The sequence below is a fragment of the Lagenorhynchus albirostris genome, chromosome 6 (assembly GCF_949774975.1).
Source record: "Lagenorhynchus albirostris chromosome 6, mLagAlb1.1, whole genome shotgun sequence".
NCBI lineage: Eukaryota > Metazoa > Chordata > Mammalia > Artiodactyla > Delphinidae > Lagenorhynchus > Lagenorhynchus albirostris.
This window is the reverse complement of record NC_083100.1, coordinates 7309429-7335561: the sequence shown is the minus strand read 5'-3', so window position 1 is coordinate 7335561 and position 26133 is coordinate 7309429. Positions and strand designations below refer to the sequence as shown.

Genomic DNA, 26133 nt, shown 5'->3' with positions numbered 1-26133 from the left:
AAAGCAGAATGCAGAAGGAATCTTGAAGGAGGAATTGACCAAATTTCAGGCAAAATGATTGGATATGAGGGATAGAGAAGAGGAATGAATTTCTGATGACTAGGCTTTTGAACCTGGCTGATCAGTGGATGGTGAAAACAGTGGTACCTTGATCAGTTGTTGTTAGATGGATATCTGGGAGGAGCAGGCTGCTGGAAAGCCACGTAGGTCATGGGAGAAAAAAGTCAAATATGTAATTCACAGCAGGGATGGGGGGCAGTTCAGAAATTTGTGGAAGAATTTTTGGTTGCTCTTGCTATGACAGCACCTCCACTGCATGTTCTATGTTAGATCCCCCATGATTCAGCAGGCAGAGTTCTACCCGAAGTGTCGGTAGAGAACGCCATTGTAAGTAAGACTCAAGACAGTATCTACACAGAATTTATAGTTAAATAAACAATGGGTACGCTGAGGGAAGTTAGAAAAGGAGAGAAGCTTTTGGGGAATGGTGACTAAATAGGAAGGAAGTGAAGATAGGAAAAATATATCAGTATATTGCTGGTCGTGGAGGAAAAGGAAGGAAATTGTTTCAAGAAAATGCAGTCTAAAGAGGCAGAAGAGCATGGTGGGAGCACAGCCTCCAGAGTCTGGCTCAAATCCTGATTTGCTATAAAAATTCAGACCTGTTTTCTAATTGGTCACAAGTCTGCGGGGGGTTTGAATTGACAACATTTAGCTTGGTGGGGTTTAAGTGACGGCAAAGCCTATGCTAATTTTGATACCTCACTGCATCCTTAGAAAGGGCAGTTGAGAAATAAGTCCCACTTTCCATTCCAAATAATTTATAATTCAAAGACATCGTGTAAGACAATCCCTCCAGTACATATAAATAAATACATTAGAACTGGGCTCATTTAAATTGATTTGGAAGGAGCAATCTGGGGTGGGGAATTCAGGATTAGAAGTTACAGTACTTCAAATGTTTAGATTTCTTCAGTCATAGCTTTTAGATTTCCTGCTTTAATTCATAAAGGAGAATGAGCAGAACACCATTCTGAGTAACGTAGGTCTCTTTAGTTGATAATTAAATTGCTTGGATTATTATTCTAGGTTCTTAAAAGTTCTCCAGAAAAAACTCTTACCATAGGAAGTAGTAAATGGTGGTTAGGCTCCCAGCTCAAGGCATTAAAACTTCTGAGCTTTTAATGTTTTTGCTGTATGGTATTTTGTCTCTACCTAAAGGTTTATAGGTGGAATGAGTGATAAAGGTTTCCTTGCTCGATGATCTTTAGGTGCTGCCTGCATCCAGGGCTTCTGTAACTCAAGACCACTGCCTGCACAACACAACTCTAGGGGCTCCATTTGCATCCTTTGTGGTAATGGCGCCCCTGGAGTTTGTATTTCCATGACCTGTGTAGCCTTGTAGTAATTAAAAGGGGAAAAGAATATTAAATCTCTAAGAATGATTTTAGTATTTTCACAAATATCACAAATAATTCAGTTTTTAATTGAGATTCACTTGCTTTATAAATGCAGTCTGGTTCAAATCTGGACCTGCTTTATTAATTCAGAGCTGTTTTCCAGTGGTCAAAGTCCAAAGTCCATAGGGGTTTGAATATAAAACATTTGGCTATGTGGAGTTTAAAATGGTGGTTAAAAACACTCCTTCAGGATGTTTTGTGTTACAATAAAATCTTATAGTTGTAGTCTCTACAGGTCTGCTTGTTAGCCAAGTAGGTCCACGTACTTTTTTAAAGCACACTGAATTGATTTATGCTAAATAAGTTTACACAGCTGATTTTTAAGCAGGATACTTGTCCTAATCTACAGTGGGCACCTTACCTGACTTATCACTACTTTGACAAGTGATTTCATTTGGGATGTACCATAATTTAATTGAATCTAACATGCATCAGTTGTGAGCTTCTTCGTTTTATATATTACTTAGAAAGAAATCATACTGCCAAGTAAACGCTGGCGCAGTTTTTTAATTACTTAGACTTTTTATTTTACATTTTGAAAAAGAATTCTTTTAAACTTATTTAGCAAATAAGGCTAATAGATTTTTATTATATAGTATATATTTTGTGCATATATAAAAAGGAAAATAAAAGTGAAATAAATTGGTTAAGATATTCTTCAGCTTTCTACACATTAAGTCTGACTCTTCTAAATTGTGAAAAACTTAGGACTGTAGAAGTCTCCTTCTTCTTCCCTCTCCCCACCCGTGTAGTGTCATGTCATTAAGGGTGTTGGCGATGAAGCATTTCTTAAGAGAGTGCTCCATTATTCTCTCATTGATTTAAAATTCAGTGATTTGGTGCTTGTGAAGTTCTTAAAAGCAGTCTGAACTGTTTAATTTTTCCTCTAAATACTTCAGGGCTGCTGCATGTGGCCACATGGATTGTGCAGTGTCAAGTCTCACTAGCAAACCACAACAAGCTTATCTTCATGTGGTTTTTTTTCCTTTCTCAGGTTCTGCAAAGCACTTGCAATCATTCCTCCAGTGATGAAGAGTTACTTCACTAATATCCTATTGCTGTATTTGCTTTCTTTTCTGTTACACAGTACGTTTCAATTTAGAATCATAGCATGATCTTTTTGAAGGTGTTTTAAGCAGCACTTAAAATCGGGTACAAGGATGACGATAAGGAGCGGCTCTGACCATGTTTCACCCTTGTGCGGACAATGATGGCTGTGACCCAGCTTCCCTTGTGGGCCGGTAGCAGTTGTAGCATGGCACTGATGAAGATGCATTCCAGTTCCAGAGAGTTTAAAGTGTGAAAACCATATGCCTTATGTTTTTTTGGAATCATCAGTATGAGGTGGGGAGGGCACTAGGTTGATCTCAGCTTGGGTCTGGTGTGCACGCTTGTCTGGCCAGGCAAAAGGTAATCAGGGTTAAGTAAGAACATGGGAATCTCCTTGGAACCCACATGGTTGACACGGGGCCAGAAATACTTTCCAGGAAGAGGGCAGATAAATAGCTGATTCTGGACGTTAGCACATTTTTACTTTGCCGTTTCTGTGTTTTAGACCAATTTCTAGTTTATTGTTTTTAGATCTTTTAAACAGCAACAATCAGGGCGATGTGATACATCTTGGACATATTAACAGTATGTTACAATGTTTACAGTATTTTCTGTTTTCTAAACTCTCATGTCATTTTTTTTCAGCTTTATTGAGATATAATTGACATAACATTGTGTTGGTTTAAGGTGTCAGATGTGTTGATTTGCTACATTTATATATTGCAAAATGATTACCACCATAGAATTAGCTAACACCTCCATTCTATCACATAATTACCATTTCGTTTTTTGTGAAAAAGAAACTCTTTTTAGCAACTTAGCAACTTTCAGGTATATAATACAGTATTATTAGCAACTTTCAGGTATACAATACAGTATTATTAGCTATAATCACCACACTGTACATTAGATTCCCCAGAACTTGTTAATCTTATAACTGGAGTTTGTACCTTTGACCAATATCTCCCCATTTCCCCCACCCCCCGCCCCTGGTAACCACCACTCTGCTCTCTGTTTCTATGAGTTTGGCTTTTTAAAAATTCCACTTATAAGTAATAAACAGTATTTGTCTTTCCCTTTCTGACTTACTTCACTTAAAGATCGGATATCTTGAAATTGCTCTTGATGGATCACTCATGAAATTGGTTAGCTTATTATTTTAACTTGATGGTCCAAGGTCACTTTTAAAGAATCACTAGAGTGTAAAGGGCTAAGCAGACAGTGGGGAGAGGAGAGTTGTGGCGGAAGCTGTGAGATAGGTAAGGAGAATCTTTGATACACCTCATGGTGATGGGAGAGCCATTGCAAGGGAGTAACACAAATTAAAATGTAAATCTGTTACCCTTCATTCCCTCCCCATTGCTCGAAGGCTAAAAAAAGAAATCCTTAATTTGGTCCCCAGTGCCCTGCATGGTCTTCTACCACCTATCTCACCAGCATCATCTTGTACCATGCCTCCTTTCCCCACGTAAACATAAAAAGATGGTGAATTGGGATGTAAAGGTGGATTTATTCATTTTTACTTTGCCTGCTATATTGTTATAAATAGGGATTAAGAGACCTCATTCTGGTGACTGGTTGAGAGGAGCCACAAGCAGAACACACTCCCTAACTATACTTTCTGGGCTGGAATTCTGCATTTAGTCTTGACCAACTGTATGGAGATATTTTTCTCTTTAACAGGTTTCTCCTCAAATAAAAATCTATTGTAAACATACGGAAAAGAATGGCAGCGGAAACGCAGACGCTGAACTTCGGGCCCGAATGGTGAGTTTTCAGAATCTCATCCTGTTCGATATTGGATGACTAGCACAGTAGTAGGTGTTTGTGCCCGTGTTGGGGGGTTTATAAAATGTGCATGTTTTTGAGACTTTGCTTTATGTGCCTGCTTGGAAACAGTATAGCTAGTCTCGGAATAAGTTATATTTGCTTAGTGACCGCATTTATACTTTATTAAAAAATCTTCCTGTTTTGATTGTGTAATGGTAATGGATTTAAAACTCCCCCGAGTCCCACCACCCTAGTAAATTATTTGTGCTTGAGCCCTTATCTAGGTGCATATATAACTTTATATAATTGTAACATTTTTATGTGTGTATGCTTTCTGCTACAATGTTTGTTTGTGAGGGCTATTCATAGACTCATTTGAAAAAATAGTTTTTATTAAATTATTATTTGAGTTTTATTTTATTGATGGGCTAGGCAGGTGATCCAGAATTACACTGGCTATTAACATCCCATTTAGGATCGGGTTAGCATTTCCATAATAATTAATTGACCTTTGAGTCTCTTACAGATATGTTTGGACCCCGAATATGGAATTCTCATGGAATTTTGAGATCCATCACCTTGTAGTGTGACTTTTTCCCCCCTTCTTCCTTTCCCCCCAAAGTTGGTGATTGAAGATCCTCTCATCAGTGGAGTGAATAATGATAGTTGCTTTTTCCATTCAAACGTTGAACCAGAGGCAGTATATAAAATAGATAAATTGGAATAGTCTCTTAAATATTCTTGATTGTTTAGGTGGTGGTGGTTTGATAAATGATCCAGACTTCCTGTAGTGACTCCCTATTTGAGGACTCTTATTAACTTACCTTATTATATGCATTTCTTTTTATGTGTATTTCCTAAGTTTTCTTGGCCCTTATAGCTAGCATTTGGAGACTGAGGAGAAATCACTATTTGAAATTCTAAGAACTGATGCAACTTATGTACTTTGGGAGTTTATTTTGGAAATGTTGCCCTAAGTAATTCTGCACCTTTTTTAGTTCTTATTACCAAATCAGTATATACTTCTAGAAAAATTAGAAATTACAAGTAATCCAGAAGAAGATATAATCACCATAATTTCACTGTCCGTGGTAACCACTGTAAATAGGTTGGTGTATCTTTCTAGGTAGTTTTGTGTATGCTTATTTGTGTAAATGTACATTTATTTTCACAAAAATGGGATCATACCGTACATTCCGTTTTGTAACCTGCATTTAAAAAAGAACCACATCAGCAATCTTTTTTTATCAATAAATATTTCCTGTTACTTTAAATGGTTGCATCATTTATTCAACTAGTCTTCTAGATGCAGCACATACAGGCTGCTCTCAGTTCTTCATTATTATAAAAATATTGTTGATGAACATTCTTATAGCTAAAACTTTATTCGCATCTTACCAGGTGGCTTTAAATTCGTATAGCCCACTTTGTAAAGCATTTTGTATGCAGCTTCTCTGCCTTCATCTAGAATTTGTAACTGCTGCTCTTTTGTATTTACACACTCTCTTGTCTCTTTCTTTGTAAAAACATGATTAAAATTGTCAGCTAATTTAAGGTAGTTTTTTTTTTTTTCTTCCAGTATCCCTCTATTAAGAAATAACAATGAGAGACAGTACCAGGAATTTAGCTAAAACAAAAGGAAAAAAATGCACTCCTGGTGATGTTTTAGAATCATTACACATTTAACTTCATGCTGAATGGGTTGACAAACTACGGCCACGGGACTGTACAGTTTTCTTGAAACACAGCCACGCTCATTTGTTTCCATAGTATCTGGCTGTTTTCACACTGGTGGCAAGGTTGAGTAGTTACGACAGAGGCCATCTGGCTCAAAAAGCTTAAATATTTACTCTCTGGCCGTTTACAAAAAAAAGTTTGCTGGCCCCTGTCCTAAACCATGGGTTCCCAAAGTCATTTCAGTGAGTCATTGACCCAGTCTATCAGTAGCGTCTTACACATCCTTTTCATCGGTACTCTGAAGTTTTGTTTGATCAGCCCAGTGTTTTACACAAAATTTGAATTGACGTAGCTTTAGCAGAGGAAAGTTACCAGTCCCGTGCTTAAGCAGTAGCTTTACCTAACTGTTACCTCTGTTACCCTGCAGGCATTAGAATTTAGGAGGCTTCCCTTAGTCATCTGAAATGCTGATAAACTGAGGAGCAAAGGTCTAAGTAGGCACACTGCCTTCTTTGCACCATCTTTCAAAATTTCTTCTGGCAAAGGGAATATATGAGACCTTGAAGTAACTCAGGTAACCCTGATCTAGAAGTATGAATGGAGACTGCCGCTGTGTTTTTTCTGCATGTAACATTACATTCATTGTGAAACTTGAGGTAAGGAGCTGTGTCCAGAATAACTTGAGAATCAAAGTTTAGAGTGATTACACTGAGTCTGTGTGTAACTGAACCATACAGAAACATTTAGTGATACTATATTCTTTCTACTAAGGTCATCATTTTTATAATGGTGTAAAACATAATGTTCAGTAAGTGATGTATAAAAGGAAGAGATTTATTTGACAGTAGTGAAGATGGGAGAGCATTGAAAATTGTGCTAGGGACAGACCATGAATGACCATAAGCATGGACTTTTTAAGGTAGGTCAGGAAGAATCATTAGGTCTTAGCATATCTTTATATTTAGGATAAAGAAATGTATTACATAATTACCAAAGCAGTTTTTAAAAGAGTGAGATAGATTTAATGGAGGAGTAAATCATTTTTTAGGTATAAAACGAGTCATTTTAAAACTTTACTCAAATATTACCACCTTAGATGTTTTCTGACCACCTGTATAACAACTCCCCTTACTCCCTACCTCCCTTTTCCTGTTTAATTTTTTTCTTCATGGTCTATATCAAAATATAACATGCCAAATATTTTACTTATTTTCTTTATTATTTATATTCCATCCTCCAGCCCCCACTAGACTGTGCGCTCCTTCGAGGGCAAGTACTTTGGTCTCGATTTTGTACTGTTTGTTCATTGCTGTATCTCCAGTGCCTGGCACATAGTAGGTGCTCAATAAATATTTGTTAAATGAATGAGTGAATTGTTGGAAAGGAAAGTTGTTTTTAATATTTTGCTATTGTCAGTATGTATACACATCCTTGAACAGTTCTTTTTGTGTTGCTGATTACTTCCTTTGGAGTAATATCTTAGAAATGGAATTATTAAATCAAAAGTTTAATTGTTAAGGCTTTGGATGATATATGGACAGACTGACCACAAGAAGGATTGTATGAATTTAATTCCCATTCCCTGTCTGTTTACTTCACCCTTGACAGAACACAGAGTACCACCTTGAAGAAAAAATTTTTTTAGTTCTAAATCTAGTAGATTTAGGATTTTAAAGAATTTTTTTGTTGTTAGTCCCAGTAGTAAAATAATTCACGCTCATTCCATAAAACCTTGGAGGAAGCAGTAGTACAAAAGGAGAAAGAAAAGATCTAAATTACCCTTAATCATGCCACCCAAAGGACCATTGTTAATATTTTGGTTTGTATCCTCATATTCTTTCTTGTTTGCAAATAATTGTATACTTCAAGACATTTTTAAAAAGCAAGACAAATTCATTGTAACTTGCTTTATTTTGGGATTTTTACTTATTTATTATTTTTATTTTGAGCATTCAAAATCTACTTAGATAAGTCTGGATAATAAAGGAATTTATTATAGCGGAATGAATAATTGCAGACAGTTACCTGGCTTTATGGGGAAGGAGCCAAGGAACCTCATTTGGTGTCTTTCTGTCTCATCTCCATGGCCTTAAGGAAGTATCCCCAGGTCTTTCCTTGCAAAAATGAATGAGGCACTTTTGTTTTTCCCAAAGCACTTTGTTTAGACCTATGTTAAAGTAGTTATGACCTTGTACTGTGTCTCTTTATATGTGTTTACCTTACTCAGAAAAGAACTAATTCCATTAAGAAAGGCACTGTATTTCTCAATTTTGGTAAACCCATTGTTTAGCTAGTGTAGGTACTTAGTAAATAAATATTGAATGATTCAAGTCTTAGGGTGGGGGATATGGGGGCAAGAGAATTCAAACCTGAGATTGCTAGGTTACTATTCATGATCTTTGTGGAATTGTGGAGAAAATGAGAGATGTTCTAGGGGATGGAATGCATTAATAGTCCCAGTTTGCAAAAAGAGTAAAAGATAACTGCCATCTGAAGGAATGGTAAATTAGATGTTATCCTAGGGTGTATTTTAGAAGAGAATATTAAGAGTTGTTTAGAAAACATTTTATCAAGTGCCTCATATGTTTTATGTCTTGGGTTAGGTGCTGAGGCAACAAGGATAAAGGACATGGTACCTACTTTTGAATTATTTAGTGGGGAAGCTGACACTAAATAATTTCACAGTAATGTCAGTGCTGTAAAGGGAGTATAACGCCAGTACAGGATATTCAACTGCTCATTTGATGCCTGTAGGCATCTCATCCTTCATAGTTTTCCAAAACTGAGCTTATGAATTTTGCTCTTTTAAATTTCTTCTTTTATTTCATCTTAATACCACAGTGTGCCCCTTTCCTCAAGCCAGAAGTCTTGGAGTTATCCTGGATATTTTCTTTTACTTCTGTATCCCTATGTCTATTCCACCACAATGTTGGGTCAGTTCTACCTCTAAAATATCTCTTGAATCCATTCATTTCTTTCCATCTTCATTGCCTCTACCCTAGTGTAAGCCAGCATCATCTCTGACATAAACTATAAGGAGTGGCCTTTTGATGTTTCCCGGCTTCCATTCTTTCTTCTAATTGCTCTCCCCACTGCAGCCAGAGTAATCTTAAAATGTAAATTGGATCAAGTTTTCTCCAGAATCCTTCACTAGCTCTCTATTTGTATGACTGTTTATTAGCTTTTTTTGCCACTAGACAATTAGTTCCATGAACATTGGGCAGATACTTGTGTGTAGATTTCTCTCCTTTCCCTCCTACCGCTCTCTTTCCAACCCCCATCCTCCTCATTGTCTCTGTTGTTTTCCTTTCCTCCTTTCCACTTAATCTGTCTGCTTCCAGGCAGTCCCCTCCACACCCCAGGTGAAAAAATACTAGATTAGAAAAAATATTCCAGATAGAAAAGGCATGTGTAAAGACAAGGGGACAGGAAAGTGTAGGTTTAAGAGGGGAATTCCAAGACATTTGCCTTTACTGTAATGTGAAGTGTGGGAGAGAAGAGCTTACAGGTAGCCCTTTTATGTTAAGAAGCTTTGGATTTTATTTGATCATTGTGTACCAGTGAAGAATTGTTGAGCAGGGAGTGTTTTATTCAGATTTGCATTTGAAATAAATAACTGGTAGTAGTGTGGAGGATGGACTATGACTAATTAAGTTTAGGGTGCCGCTGCAGCAGTCGAGGTAAGAAATAAAAGTGTGAACAATAATAGGTTACTTGATCAGGGGATGGTTTGAGAGATACAGGATTTAAAACTGGTGGGATGTTGTAATTGGTTATGGGAAATGGATAGAAGGTGAGGAGTAAAGGATGATTTCCAGACTCTTAATCCAGTGGCTGAGTAGATGGTGGTATCCTTACTTGCCTTTGGGAATACAGGTGTTGAAGGAGGTTGGGATGAATAAACTGATAAGTAGGGTTTTGGATATGATAAACTTTAAGGGCTGTGGGTGGTTGAATAAGAAAACCCTACTCTCTAGTGAAGAGTCAGAGCTGGAATTGAGAATTGTGAACTTACACAGAAGTGCTTTTTGATTCGTGTGTCTTCACACATCTACATTGAAATTCTGAATTACTTTTTTAAGCTGAAGTTTGGATTTTGGACAACAGTTAACAAGTGAGGACTGTGGAGTACCGGGGGGCTTTTAGACAGCCCTGCTGCTGCTACCTATCAGTTACTACTAGTACTACTAGGAGTAGCACTGGGCCTCCTGTGTTAAACAGATCTCCATATGGCTATAGGAAGATGAAGATGGTAAGGGTAGAGAAATTTCACTTGGGCCTGGTGTTGAGGTTACTGAACTTTCTAGAGCAGTAGAGTGGTAGGGGAGAAGCCAGGTTGTGCTGGGTTTTGAAGTGATTGGGAAGTGAGAATGTGGAGATGTCTCTGAAATGAAGAGGAAAGATGACCAGTGCTGCATAGGTAGAGGGGGATCCTACATTAGAGGAGTTTTAAACAAATCACTATTAGATATATTTAGAGATGAGGGGAAAGCCAATAGGGAAGGGATGAATTTCTAAGAGAGGGTTGTATGGCGCAAGATCCTAGGAGAGTTAAAGGTCACTGGTGGATTTTTAGGGAGAGACATTATCCACATATGTTTTAGCTTTTCCAGATATCTGTAGGTGAAGGAAGACTTGGGATAGGGTTTGTTAATTATTTAGTATAGCACAGCCATTATCCTGATTCAGGCTACCATCTTCTCCAAGTTTGAATTACTCTCAGCCTGCCTTGGTCTGTTCTCTTCACAGTAGCTAGAGGAATCTCTTGAGTATGCATTCTGGTCGTGTTACTTTTTAGGTCTGGTGCCTATAAGAAGTGTTCAGTTCACAGGCATGGAAAGCCGGTGGGGTTTGTGGGTGGATTTGAAACCTTGTGAGGAGCAGATGAAATTAGGGATGTTGGGGAGTGAGAGGGAAAGTCTCTGGTGAGATGAAATAACTGCAAATACTGGGATGATTTTCACTTGGAAGAGCACTTAGATGTGCCCTCTAGTGGTAGAAACTCTTGGGGAGAATATTTATTGACTCAGTATAAGAAAGATATTTTAAAATTATATATTAATTATATATATGTATATATATTTAAAAATTAATTTTTGGCAGAATAAACCGTGGCTATTTTAAATAAAAATTTGGAAAGATTTTGGTCTTTTTAGTCATAAAAACCTAGTTTTGGACTCTGTTCTGCTGGTGGTGATTGTGGGCAAATTGCTTAACTCCTTGGCTTCATTTTTCTCATCTGTTCTATTGGGGTTGTTGTGGAACTTAAATGGGGTAATGTATGTGTAATGTTCCCAGCTTCAGTTCTTAGTGGATATTAATTCCACTTTCTCAGGAAAGAGCTCAAATGTACATGAATTTGACGCAAACCACTGTACCGGAAGGTCCTTCAGCAGTGGTTGGATCCCTCCTTCGTGGGCATGTTGTTTTCTTACTGGTTTGTTTAACCTGTCTTGTAGGAGTTAGACTCAGTGACCTCTGAGTCCAAGAATAATTGGAAAGAAAATTGAAAGACCAACCCAGTAGCAGTGAACACTGCTAGCACCCAGATTGTGCCTTAATATATATATTACTAAAGAGGATCAGACTCTCTGGTGAAATGGTGATTCTAAGTCTGAGGCAAGAAATAAGCTGATTTTGGAACATTTGACATACCAGATAGAAAAGAAGCTGTTAAAGACTACTAGGGTTGGGTCAGAAGGACTTGGGAGCCAACCTGAAGCCTCTCCCACTGGGCAAATATGAGATAGTTTGAGTATTGCTAAGAATAATTGCAGTGAACTGAAATACATTAATAAAAAATAATTTGTTACTACTGGAGGATGTTAGTGAACCAAGTCATTATTTTGAAAATTAATAAGTGAAAAGGAAGAATGAAGGCTTTTTCCTTCCTTTCTTATATGAGCTATATATCCTCTTAGGTAATACCAAATAGTGTAAGAGGGAAATTTCTCTTTGTAGAACTGTTCAAGCTAGCAAATAAAGAAGAAATGATAAAGTCACTTTGCAACCTTAGTGAACATAAGGATCTAAGCTTTGGTCGTCAGGGACTGCTTAGCCTCGCAGAACCAACCAGGCAGTATGTGTCTCCTGATGGAATAACACACCACCACGTGGAAGTAGTCTTGCCAGGTCTGATCAGGACTCTGCATCCAGTCACCAATTTACATGAAACGCAGAGAACAGAGAAACATGTTAAACTATATCACAGGGATAAAATCAGCAAAATCGAGACTTAAAAGAAAAATCCTTATCTTTTAGAGAGAACATTCTGAAATATTTACAGATGAGATAACTTTTCTTCAAAAGATTTTCTCAAAACTTGAAAATAATTTGCCTCAAAAATCTTGAAAGCCAAAGATTTCCTTCAAAATAGTATTAAAGGATGGTTAGATGGTGCTGCAGAAGGAGCAGTATGGATTGGGGACTGGGCGACGGGTACATGGCAGTTTGCTATATTCTTCTTGGTACTTTTATGTATGTTCAAAATTGTCCATAGTAAAACATTAAAAAATAAGTGGAAAGAGAAGACAGAAACATTGAAATAAAAAACAAAACCCTAGAGTCTCACTTTACTAATGCATACTCCTTTTTTTTTTTTTGGTATTGCTTTCTGCATGTAAGCACATTTTATATATTAACTATGTACATACTGTTTTTTCCTGCCATTTTTGAATAATGTGCAAGTATTTACTATGCTTGGCCTTCACACTTTTTGATGTATAATTTGTAGACCATTCTCCCCTCCCCTTTTTTGTCAATAAAGCTTAGCAATTTGGGGGATATATTTTAATGCTTCTGTTGAATTTTCCTTTGTGCTAAACTACTGCATTGCAGTACCGTGGTCCCTTTTACCCTTGTTATCTATTACTTTATAGAACTTTGGGCCACTCCCAGATAATCAGCTACTCCTGATGGTAGTTTTCCCACTTGCTAGTTGATGCAGTGCTGCAGTACGATCATACTCTTGCCATTTTTTTGCTGAGGTTCTCCCCCGCACCCCGCTCCTTTTTAAAATAAAAGCATCTTATTATAAAATTAAAATGTTTCTCTTTTCCCAGTTCCATTCCTTAGAGGCAGCTGCTATTATCAGCTCGAAGTATAGTTTTACTTTTTTTTCTTAGTAAATATGGCTTTTATATTTTTTCTCCTTGTACTGCACTTTTTTCACTGCATTTTTAAATTCTCTATACTGATCACTAATTGCTTTCATTAAAAGTGAATTATGAAATATTGTGGGCATATATAAAAGTATTATCTTTTTTATAAGCTTCTGTATTTTGCTTTTTCTTTTGTGTAGCATACTTTGTTAAATATTAGCAAATCATTCTTTGAAGTGGCTGTTCTAGTTTATAATCCCACAAATACTACTTGAGAATTTGCATTGTTTTTCATCCTTACCAACAACTGGTATTGTCAGATTTATTAATTTTTATTAATCTAGTGGGTGTAAGGTGATACATGACTTTTGTTTTAATTATATGTTATTTTTATAGTTTGGAAAAAGGTGTCCCCATCTCACCCCCTAAGCTTCTCACAGACATGCCACAATACTTTCTAGTTAAGGAATTTTCAAATGGTTGTCTAGTTATTTCTCAATGAGCTGTTTTCTTAGTGAGCTATTATAGCAGGTTGTATTAGAGCTAAAATCTTGGATACTTTGAGATAATAGGGGTTTTTTTGTTCTTTTTTATTTTATAAAGCTTTTATAGTATATGAAAATAAAAAGTCCTTACTGCCAGAATATTTGACACTTCATTTTATATTCTGTCTACTATTTTAGGCTCCGAGCTCTGTCCAGTGGTGGGAGTATTACATCCCCTCCTCTTTCTCCAGCATTGCCGAAGTATAAATTAGCAGACTATCGTTATGGCAGAGAAGAAATGTTAGCACTTTTCCTTAAAGACAACAAGGTAAGAAAGTAGGAAAGAGTTCAGAATTATGAATAAGATTTCAGGTTATGTACAGTTATGTGCTGATATATGAAACAGCCATGGTTTTTCTCTCTACCTTTTTTTTTTCCTGCTTTGAAACCTGCAGTAGTTTACAGAGGCTCTTCTAAATGTTACATACTCTATTTTTTTAGAGAAGACCTAACATTTCATTACAGGAGTAGAAAGCTTCATGAAAACAGGAGAGTAGTCAGGACTTAATGCTTTGTCTAACTAGTTTCCTCTGAACCTCTGTTTCTATCCCAGTGTGATCGCTGAGAAAGGAAGAATTTTTCTCTTCTCTCTTTATTGCATCTCTTATTCTTCTTTCCAGTTAGAAGTTAGGAGTGAGAAGGGCAGATGCTTCTCTTGTTCTTTTCTTTTGAGTTAAATATAAACTTTTCAGTGGGGACAAAATCTTAAAATGTGACACCACATTTGTGTTACTTATAAATGATCAAAACTCAAACAGTATAAGATACACTTCTTTTTTTTTAAACGTCTTTATTGGAGTATAATTGCTTTACAATGGTGCATTAGTTTCTACTTTATATAAAATACACTTTCATTACCTGACTAGTGAGAAATAACATTTTCTATTTTTTAAGTATACTTTGTTTTTAATTTTATGGATTAAGAATCAAATTTTAATGATGGTTGCTTAGGATAGATACAGTTGCTTGTAAAACTCTCCTTACCACCTTGTGCTTTGAGTTAAATGTGCACTCTGGAATACCAGAGTCAGTGCTGTATATCAAATCTGAGAGTGGTCGTCTGATGGGAGGACAGGGAGAGTGACTGGGGTTTTTAATGTTTGACCCTTTCAGAATATTAATTGTGTCTGAATAAGCTTTAATCCATATTTTTAATAATCAGCAACAGGTGAATCAAAGAATATTTTCTTGTTTTATCTTCTTGTAATTGGAGGGATAGCATTAATCTCTTGGTCATGTGTTTGGTCAAACAGATACCTTCAGACCTTCTGGATAAAGAATTTCTGCCTATCCTACAGGAGGAACCCCTGCCGCCGTTGGCTCTTGTACCCTTTACAGAAGAAGAACAGGTTTGTGTCTACCTTTGAGCTTCAGTCAAACCCTTGTTCCTTCCCACTGAGGCATGAAAATGTGAAGTTCCTACTTAGGCGCTAAGGAGTGTCCTCCATTCCCCCCCAGATCTGCTTCCTTCTTACTCTTTTCTTGGTGTTTGGATGCCTCTCTTAGTTGACTAGATTCTGCTTTAGATCTGAAGCTGTTGAGTGTAAGGAGATGGATTTGAGTAGAGAGAAAGAGTTATTTTTTGAGGGAGAGGGCCTTCTTTTCAGAAACATGTAGTTTTTCAGTTCTGCAAAACATGAATTCTCACCAATTTTTTTACCAGTTCTTACCATTAAAGGAAAATGTAGATCTTCAGCTTACAATGTGCTTAAAAATGTGCTCTTCTGGCACCAATTTTTTCTTTTTTAATAAATTTATTTATTTATTTTTGGCTGCGTTGGGTCTTCATTGCTGCACATGGGCTTTCTCTCGTTGCGGCGAGCAGGGGCTACTCTTCGTTGTGGTGCGCAGGCTTCTCTTTGCAGTGGCTTCTCTTTGTTGTGGAGCATGGGCTCTAGGCATGCGGGCTGCAGTAGTTGTGGCCCTGTCACCAATTTTTTAAATGATATTGTGAGAAAGTTAGAGTTTTGGGCTAGAAAGTAGCACATTTTGTGTTTGTCCTTTTATAGTGTACTAAGTGAATACAGCACAGTTGTATGCTACAGAATCAGTACACAAAAGTCAGTTGTATTTCTGTACACTAGCAATGGACAGTTCACAAAGGAAATTAAGAAAACAATTCCATTTACAGTAGTATTAAAAACAAAATACTTGGTTGGACTTCCCTTGGTGGTGCAGTGGTTAAGAATTCACCTGCTGTGCAGGGGATACGGGTTTGATCTCTGGTCAGGGAAGATCCCACAGGCTGCAGGGCACCTAAGCCCTCGAGCCACAACTGCTGAGCCCATGCACCACAACTGCTGAAGCCCGTGCGCCCTAGAGCCCAAGCGCCACAACTAATGAATCCAAATGCCGCAACTACTGAAGCCCGCGTGCTCTAGGGCCTGTGACCCGCAACAAGAGAAGCCACCGCAATGAGAAGCCTGTGCACTGCAACGAAGAGTAGCCTCCGCTGGCCGCAACTAGAGAAAGCCCACGTGCAGCAACGAAGATCCAACGCAGCCAAAAATAAAAATAAAACAAAATACTTAAGAATAAGGAGGTATAAAACTTTTACATAAAAAGTATAAAACACTGTTGAAAGAAATTAAAGCCTAGATAAGTGGAAAGGCATCAGCATTTATTAAGCCATGAAAGACTTAATATTGTTAATCGATCTACTGTCAGTACAATCCCCGTCAAAATCCCAGTGGCTTTTTGGGTAGAAACTGACAAGCTGATCTTAAAATTCATGTGGAATTGCAAGGGACCCTAAGTAGTTAAAACAATTTTGAAAAAGAAGAACAAAGCTGGGGACCTATACTTCCAGTTTCAGAACTTACTACAAAGCTACAGTAATCAAAACTGTGGCTTAAGGATAGACATATAGATCAGCTGATTAGAATTGAAAGTTTGGAAATAAAAGCAAATCACTCCATACTGCTAAATTGTTTTCAAGAAACTTTGTATGAGGATATTTGTTTTGTTTCACTGCTACCATACCTGTAGCATTTTACCATTACTTTTGCCACGTTCAGTATTTTTATTTATTAATTAATTATTTTGAATAAACAGTAAATCATATGGTTTAAAAATCAAAATTTACAGAACAGTATATAATAGAAAATCTCTCTCCCATCCTTTCCCCCAGCCACCTGTCTCCTTTTCCGAAAGGCAGCCAGTGTTAGCAGCTTCTTGTGTGTTTTTCCAAGTAAATATGTTTTCCCCCTTTTTGTGCAGGTGATGGTGTATGCTAAGCTTTGTTCTATACTTCAAACATTATTTTTATTGAAAAAATTCTCTGCAGATTTGGATAAAATATTCTTCCATTGTTTTACTTTGCATTTCTTTTTCTAGTGCAGAGTTTCTCATGTTTGCATTTATATTTCTTTTAATTTTTTGTTCTTGTCTTTGCCAGTTTTTCTTTTGGATAGAAATCTTTTTCTTGAGCTAGCCCTAACCCTAACCTGTTAAATTTTCTAAATTTTTAATTGCATTTGATTTCATTTATGATTTTTTTAATGTAGAAGCTAATTTTTTTTTTTTTTAAGAAGATGTTGGGGGTAGGCGTTTATTAATTAATTATTTTTGCTGTGTTGGGTCTTCGTTTCTGTGCGAGGGCTTTCTCTAGTTGTGGCAAGCGGGGGCCACTCTTCATCGCAGTGCATGGGCCTCTCACTATCGCGGCCTCTCTTGTTGCGGAGCACACGCTCCAGACGCGCAGGCTCAGTAGTTGTGGCTCACGGGCCTACTTGCTCCGTGGCATGTGGGATCCTCCCAGACCAGGGCTCGAACCCATGTCCCCTGCATTAGCAGGCAGATTCTCAGCCACTGCGCCACCAGGGAAGCCCGAGAAGCTAATTTTTATATAGTTCAGTATACCAGTTTCAATCTTTTGTGATTATTTTTCCAACTGCTTATGAATATTTTTAATAATTTCTTTTTATTTTTCCTTAAATGACTGCCTGGATTTCTTAGAGACTACATGGGCCAGAAAAGCTTTTTAATACGTAGGGAGGAGGACTTGCTACTAGTTACCAAAACGTGATAGACTTTTAATTAAAAAAAAAAAAAGTAATTGAATCATTCAGAAAAATCCTGTTAACATTTCTAAGAAATTGTATTTACTAAGGGCTACACAAATCATTTGAAAAATCAAAAATTATTCAACAAATGAAGCTGGGAACTGTTGGTTAACAATTGAAAAGGAATAAAGTTAGGTATGCAGTACACCTACACACCAAAATTAGTTCTAGCATGACTAAAGGAGTAACTCTTCATTTTGTTTTTATAATGGAAAAGTTTATCTTAAGGTGTTAAGGTCTGGATGCTGTAAACACAGGGGCTTAATGTAAGGATTGGGAAGTTTTCATGGTAATCACAGAAGACCATCGGGGTGCATTTTTGGAAGCATTTAAAAAGGCATCATTGGGCTTCCCTGGTGGCGCAGTGGTTGGGAGTCCGCCTGCTGATGCAGGGGACACGGGTTCGTGCCCCGGTCTGGGAAGATCCCACATGCCGCGGAGCGGCTGGGCCTGTGAGCCGTGGCCGCTGAGCCTGCGCGTCCGGAGCCTGTGCTCCGCAACGGGAGAGGCCGCAGCGGTGAGAAGCCCGCGTACCGCACCAAAAAAAAAAAAAAAAAAAACATCATTTAGGAATTCCTGACACTTGGTAGCCTTTTTTGTAAAATATGTTGGAGTAGGACAGTACTTAAAGCTGGCAAAAGGTTCATTAACATTTTGAAGTGTATACTTTGGATGGTCAGGTACCTGTTCAGGAATTGCTTAGATCTTCCTAGACTAGAGTTTTGTATACTTATTCACCCTATTACTCTGATTGGGGAGGTAAATAATTCTAATAACCTAAAATAGCTTCTTGCTGCATATCTTGGTTTCTGAAGTTACCTGAAGGGAATATTTTATCTTTAAACTGCAAGGTAATTTTCTGCTTGTGCACACTCCCTCACTACCCACGCCCCCCCCCCCCCACGCCCCAGTACACTCACACACATATATATACACACATATATATACGTGCATGCATGTATAAAATATAACTAGGTAAAAGGTTTTCTTAAAACAAAATTAACACTTAAATAAGATCTCCCAGTTGCTCTTTGTTTTGACATTTCCCTGTATGTCTATCACAGTTTGAAAAGCATGACTCTACACATTACACTTGTAATTTAGGTAGCTGCTACCAGATTGGTGTGTTTTATTTATTTGACATCAAAGAAAATCACTTATGCATCGTTGAATAGATAATACATGTGTATACAAAATTCACAAAGTGCATAGAGCGAAAAGCAAGTTTGTGAGTAAACCAGACTCTCGCAGCTATTATTCGTCCTCAGGAATAACCACTGTTTGCATTTTCTTGTGTTCCCTTCCTAGGGTATTTAATACATCTGCAACTGTCTATGCATCTGTTCCTTTAAACACACATACACATAAATGGTAGCATACTATGCATATAGTTCTACACTTTACTGTTTTCACCGGAGCATCTATTTGGGAAATAATAACAGATACTTATTTAGCTTTTAATATGTATCAGACACTGTTGTAAATACTTGTTGCTTAATGTGTTAAGTGCTTGCAACAACCCACGAAGTAGATTCCTATTCACATTATATAGATGAGGAAAATGAGGCACAGAGAAGTTGAGTAAAGGAGCCAAAATTCACTCTCAGGCAGTCTAGCCTCTCCATGCTCTTAACTCCAGCTATGCTTTATATCTTTGTATTGATATTTTAGGCTGACTGTATGAAATTGTAGCTTTCTGGATCAGAAATGGTTGAATATTAGCCATTTTATATGGTCCACCCTAATAAATAGAGTTGCCTCATTTTTTTTTTAACATGATTACCCATTTTATTTATTTATTTATTTATTTATTTAATTTTTATGTTTTGGCTGCGCCGCTTGGCATGTGGGATCTTAATTCCCCAACCGGGGATTGAACCCCTGCCCCCTGTAGTGGAAGCTTGGAGTCTTAACCACTGGACCGCCAGGGAAGTTCCAGCCTCATTTTTTTAAACAACTGCACAGAATTCCCTGTATAGATGGCCATGATTTTTAAATTAGCTCCTTTTGGTTGATACTTAGCTGGTTGCCATTTTTGCTTTTACAAATAGCACTGCAGTTAAAATCTTTCTGCTTATGTTATTTTTCACATGTGTAAGAAGAGGAATTGTTGTGTCAAAGGGTATGGACATTTAAATATACTTTGAGAAATTGCCTTCCAGAGATTATACCAGTTTGCACTTTCAGCTGCGATGTGTGAGGATGTATGAAAGCGTATGAGAGTTTCCCTGAACGCCGTAGATGGGTGCATTTGAGTTTCATACATGTAATACTTTGGAAATGAGGTGTTCGACAGTGTCAGATCCTGGTATACACAATACAGCTAGCTCTGACCTCTGTTTTTTTAATTTTAGAATATATTAATCTAGATTTTGGGACTTCATAGTCTTGCTTAATTGTGATCCCAGAGGCATTATTCAGTAACTCCACTGGTTACTCTGTGTTAAAAGGTAAATTAATGCATTTGTTTCAACCAGCATTTTTTTTTTAAGTTTTATTAAAAAATAGTTTGAAATAAGTACTAATCAAGTTTGGTATCTGCCTCTAGTTTTTAGTTATCAGTTACATTTTAAGTCTTCAGTGTTGAAGTTACTTGATTATATGATTATATACCTTTAAAAGTCAAAGGAAAAAACTTCCATTGATAAGTTTCTAAAATTTATCTGAACAAATTGTATTGAATGCAGTTCTGAAAAAGACAAGTAATGACAGGTAATGAGGAGAAAATGAGCCATATATTAAAACAAGAAATTCAGAAATGAAAGTAGAAGTTTTAAAAACCAATTACATGTTGATTTCTTCAAAAGAGGTGTAGACATCACATTTCAATTGATCTTGAATCAGAACAGCAAATCAGGACTTCACAGTGGAGAACAATTTGGACTTAAAATATTAGTTGAATTGCAGGATTCTATTTCCCTGTGATTTAGGTAGCTGCTACCAGATTGGTGTGCTCTTAAGCCTCACTTCTTGCCCCTTTGCCAGGAGGGCCCTTGGCTACAGCCATGCTGAAGTTGGATTTGCCACACTGTAACCACACCTGCATTTTTGCACAGATGTCTGTTAGGTTCTAAGTTTATAGAAAGTATTCAGGTAAGGATATATTCCAACATTTTCTGAGTTTAGAACTCTCTTACGAAATTCTCCTTCAAATGCCCAGGATTTTGATATCTTACAGATCATTTTTCAATATTTTTATAATTGCTTCTTGCTTTACCTTTTCCTAAGCTCTGTATATTCCATTTATCCAGAAGTATCAACTAAACATATTTTTGAATCCCAGACCTCCTGTCTTCCTCTTCATGTTTGAAGGATGCCCACCCGCTGCTGTTGTTGTATTTGACCCTTTTCCAGATTGACTGTGGGCGCAAGTGCAGGCTAAAGACCAAGCGATTGGGATTTTGTTTATTTTTTTCAAGCATTCTCTCCCCCTACCCGTTTAGATGGTTGACCTTATGTAGGTTCTTACTTTGCCCTTCCCCATTCACCCCGATACCTGTCATTCTATTAAATACTGGTTGGAGTTGCTGATTCACAGTGGTGAGCAGAATGAGGCAAAATGATCATTTTTTTCTTTATCATACTGTTGATTCAGACCTTTTGCGACTCCCTGTCATTTCCACCTTTCTGTAGTTAAGGGACCCTTTCAAACCAGATCTCTTTTACCGAGTATTCTGTATGTATTATGATGCATAAATATCCTGTCTGCTTCCGGATACATACAGCATTTAGAGTTTGTCTGCTTAATATTTCCTCACAGAACCTAACATAGTGTAAGGCATTGGTTGTTAATGTTTGTTGATCTGAAATGTTCATTTGAAATTTTCAGCTAAAATCAGGTTTTGGAGCATCTTAGTGGGTCGTGTAGTGATTGTTTCCCATTTCTAGTAGTCATTAAGTGCCATTTTATAGATGCAGTGGGAGATGGCCAGGAACAACATGCAGTTTTATTTGTTTTATTCATTTTTTTCTTTCTCTCTTTTTTGGCAGAGAAACTTTTCCATGTCTGTAAACAGTGCTGCTGTCCTGCGACTGACAGGACGAGGAGGAGGAGGCACAGTGGTGGGGGCTCCTAGAGGTCGGAGTTCTTCAAGAGGGCGAGGTGAGCTTTCATGTGAAGCAAGTAATGGTGGAGACGGTGGAGAGAGAGGATAGGGAGATCGCTTTAAAAATATTTTGATATTTGGTTTTTAAAAGACTGCTCTTTGACATTAATTGCCTAATAAATGTCCTGAACATTTGTTTTCTGAACTGTTTCTCAGCGTATCTATTCCACAACCTCTGATTTGGAGTAGAGGAGGGTAATTCTAGCTTAAGAGATTTGAGTGTGAATGATTCTAGATGGTCCTAGTTATCTTTGGTAAATATCCATTATCCTCATCCCCAGGGGACCTTACACTTTGAGAGCCAGAGCTCCCTGAAGTGCCTTGGCTGCTGGAATGGCACCCAAGTCCCTGCCAGGCCTCTGTGACACAGGGTCTGTGCCATATAAGGCTGTGTGCCAGGAGTGTCCCCAGCCAGAGAGAGGCATTTGTAAAAGCTGTCTCATCAATACTAGACCTATTTTAGGGTGTAGAACAACAACAAAAAAATTATGCAGTAATCCTTTATTTAACCTGTAGTTTCATATTGTGTAGATTTGTGTCTTTTCTTGGAAGAATAATTCTTATTTTGATATACTTGTTCTTTGATATCTGCTCCCTATTTGGGGTTCGTTGATCTTCTGCTACTTAAGGGCATTCTTTTTTTGTTTGTTTGTTTTTAAATAAATTTATTTTGTTTTTGGCTGCATTGGGTCTTTGTTGCTGTGCACAGGCTTTCTCTGGTTGTGGCGCGCGGGGGCTACTCTTCGTTGTGGCGCGCGGGCTTCTCATTGCAGTAGTTTCTTTTGTGGAGCACGGGCTCTAGGGCTTCAGTAGTTGTGGCACTCGGGCTCAGTAGTTGTGGCTCGCAGGCTCTAGAGCGCAGGCTCAGTAGTTATGGTGCACAGGCTTAGTTGCTCCGCGGCATGTGGGATCTTCCTGGACCAGGGCTCGAACCCATGTCCCCTACATTGGCAAGCGGATTCTTAACCACTGCGCCACCAGGGAAGTCCCCTTAAGGGCATTCTTAATGTTTGTAGTATAAATATTTACTTGAGCTTTTACTTCTAAGTTGGTTAAATCATAGCAAAAGTGTAAACATACCTTGTAATTTTAAGAGGTGCTTTAGGAAGAATTGGTTGTTGGCAAAAACGGAGATTTAAGCATGTGTGTGTTGTGTTTCAGAAGGTCCACAGGCCGTTTAGACTCCCATATGCATGTGGTTAGGTTCCGTTGGTCCAGAATTCATCTGAGATCTGTGCTTCTCGGTGGTGTGATGATGGTGTTCTGAGGATGGCTGTGGCCTGCTCCTTCTGTGTTTCCTGTGTTTTTCTGCAGTGAGCTGGCAGTGAGGAGAGGTTGCACTTACGCAGCTTTGCCGCTAATGCTTTTCAGGGCATGGCATTGAGAGATCTTATATTAATTAAGAAGTATGGCCCACAAGCAGCTGCTTTTTGTTCCTCAAGCGACCACCAATGTTGTGTATTGCAAATACCAACCAATCTCTAAATAGGCTTTAAAATTATTCCATATCAAGAAACTAATGAAGGGTTGATAAATTTCTTGCTGCCTTCTGGTTTCTTTGAAGTGTGTAGGGTTATCCCCATAGGATAGAACTCTTATATTCAGAATTTAAACGGGGCATGTATAAAAGATACTGTGATAAAAGCAGTGACTTAATCAACATTGATGTGAGTGAATGATGTGAAACTAGTCAAATGAATGAACTGACTTGGTGAAAAATACTTCTAACACACCACTGTCCCAACTGTGATTCTTTTTAATGGTTTCATAAGACCTTTAATCTGTGGTTTTGTTTTCTTCACTTATTACTTAATTTTAACTTATGGGTTAAATAAATAGTGATTAATGTGGCTTTTTTTTGCACGGGCAGCACTAACATCAGATGATTATCCTGGGCCTTTCCAACTTGAGAAAACTTTGATGTGAAAATCGACTGACTTCCAGACTTCGGAATATCATGAGAACTAGTAAAATTTAAATAAACAAACAGGAAAACAGCATGAGTTTGTCATCTTTTTATTTATCTGGTTAAGATGTTCAACAGTAAAGCATATCTACACAACTGTCAGCTACTGTCTTCATCATTATTAAAGGAAGTATATTTTAATCCTCCCAAAGAATAGGGTGAAAACTCAGACAAGAGGACAGTCATTTAAATTTAACTTTATGAAAGATTTACAGTGTTGTATTTACTTGCTCCTCTTCATATGGGGACTACATTTATAGATGATTATGGGCCTTGTACTTTGAAGATTGTTCCTTACATTTTACAAGCTGGAAAGCTCTAGAATCTGATTCTTTTTTTGTGCCCATTTATAAAGCTTTAGGCTCATAAGGAGGACCGGTGCCAGTGCTAGGTGTAACTGGCAGAAAATATTTTGTCTGTGGTTTGCTTATTTTTCTGGCAACTTTGGAAGGCTGTTTTTCGTATTCATCTGTTTCCAGAATAAAACACTTTTCCAGGGTGCTATGTACTTAATGGTTTTCTTGAGAAAATTGTTCTCTAAAAGGACAGGGGACTTTTTTTCTTTCACCCTAAAAATCTCGTTGTAGGGAATCACCCCAGTGTAATATAACAGTTTGTATTACACTGTTTTAGGATCTTAAATAAAATGTATGTATTTCCTGAGGATAGAGGTACGAAACTGGACATTGACTTTAAAATGACTTGAAGTTAAGTTGGTACAACTGGAAGGTAACTGGAAGGTAAGATTATTGTAGTTCAACCCTAGTCCCCACTTCCATTTTACAGATGAAGAAATTGATACTTGGACTAGTTGAGAGGGTATTTATGTACATAAAATTCTATGCATTATTTTTGTATTCCATAATGTCATATAGAAATACAATTGTATTGAGTCAATTCTTGATGAATTATAACCAAGAAGTAGAAATACTGCATGGATATTTGAAACAATTATTTAACTCAATTGTATTTAGCTTTGGAATGCATTCATGCTTTTATTCAAGATTCATCATCATTTTTCTTTGGGTGGTTTTATACCGTGGGAGAAGTTGAGCTAGGGATAATGGCTAAGATTTCATCTAGGTATAAATACATCCCTAGGCACCTCGCTGCCCTCCAGTTTCCTAACCTGTGTGTTGGATGCAAATGGTGTATCCAACACACAGGTTAGTTGGGAAATCCTCACACTATACAGAAAGTATAAAGCTGAAAGTGCATACTGCCTTCTGGCCCCAGATGCAACATTTGGATTTATATCGTTCCTGACCCTAACTATGCAGCCATATCATTTATATGCATGGAATCTTTTTTATATATATTGTTTTGGGGCATACTTCTGTCATTCAGCAGAATAATGTAGATTTCTTTTAATGTCAGTACTTTATCTTCTGTGGCTTCCTGGTGTTCTGCTGAATTGTTTTATCAATTTATTTAGCCAATCCTTTACTGATTAAGTTCTGTTTTTTTAAAAATTGCAGTGAACATCTTCGTATATATGTATTTGCATATTTGTGCGAGTATTTCTATTAGGATAAATTCTAGTTAGAATTGTTGAGTCAAATTTTGATACATTAATCAAATTGCTTTCAGTAAAGGCCAGTGTACACTTGAGCCACTGGAGCCTCTAAATTCCTACATCCACACATTCTTACTGGCTGTGCAGTTCGAATATTTAGTGCTGCCTGATATTTTTCTTCAAGATTTGAGCAAATGGGAAAGAGTGCCTTTGGTCGCTGTGGAATATCCTTTAAGGAGTTAGTTCACAAAATTGTTAGTTTAGAGTTGACCCAATTAAATTTTCCTTTCTCCGGAGTTAAAGAAATTAATTTGACATTTGTGCTTGCCTTTTGTACTTTATCTGCTCTCTTCTCAAACTCTCCACATCTTCCATTTTTGTTGAAAATAATACAATAAAAGTTTTGATTTGTAGTATTGATTTACTGATCTTAGAATTTCACAATTGAATTTTTTATTAAGGAGCTTAATGTTGATACTATTTCTTGTTCAGGACTGGAACTGGGATGCTTACACAGTTTTCTAACTTGTTTTTTTATCCTCCTGTGGTCTAGCTACTTCAGTGCTGTCATTGGTCTCACTGGTAAAGATTCAGTGGCCCTTGCTAAATATTTAAATGTAGACATCCTACTTGGTATATAGACAGAACTTCAGAGATTAATGTTTGATGTTGAACTTGTACCAGATGTTGACACCTGACTATTATTTTTTTCTGTTTTCTTATTTTCAGGCAGAGGCAGAGGTGAATGTGGTTTCTACCAAAGAAGCTTTGATGAAGTAGAGGGTGTGTTTGGTCGAGGAGGTGGCAGGGAAATGCATAGGTCGCAGAGCTGGGAGGAAAGGTAACTAAAAGGATCCACATCTTGGTATAAAGGTTTCT

At 37.4% G+C, this 26133-nt stretch overlaps 1 protein-coding gene across 7 annotated transcripts in view; it reads left to right on the top strand.

Moving 5' to 3' along the window:
• Positions 1-26133, top strand: part of GIGYF2 (GRB10 interacting GYF protein 2) — a 124481-nt gene that overhangs the window by 18296 nt on the left and 80052 nt on the right. For 4 of the 7 annotated variants that reach the window (XR_009541013.1, XM_060151830.1, XM_060151832.1 and 1 more), the window contains 5 exons: positions 4192-4277; positions 13741-13870; positions 14856-14951; positions 21657-21768; positions 25984-26095. Coding sequence is in view for 6 of the 7 variants with exons in the window: in XM_060151830.1 (XP_060007813.1) it covers positions 4237-4277; positions 13741-13870; positions 14856-14951; positions 21657-21768; positions 25984-26095 (491 nt within the window). In the remaining variant the exon portion in view is untranslated. The remainder of the gene's footprint in view (positions 1-4191; positions 4278-13740; positions 13871-14855; positions 14952-21656; positions 21769-25983; positions 26096-26133) is intronic. The other 3 variants (XM_060151835.1, XM_060151837.1, XM_060151836.1) reach the window with 1 other exon arrangement.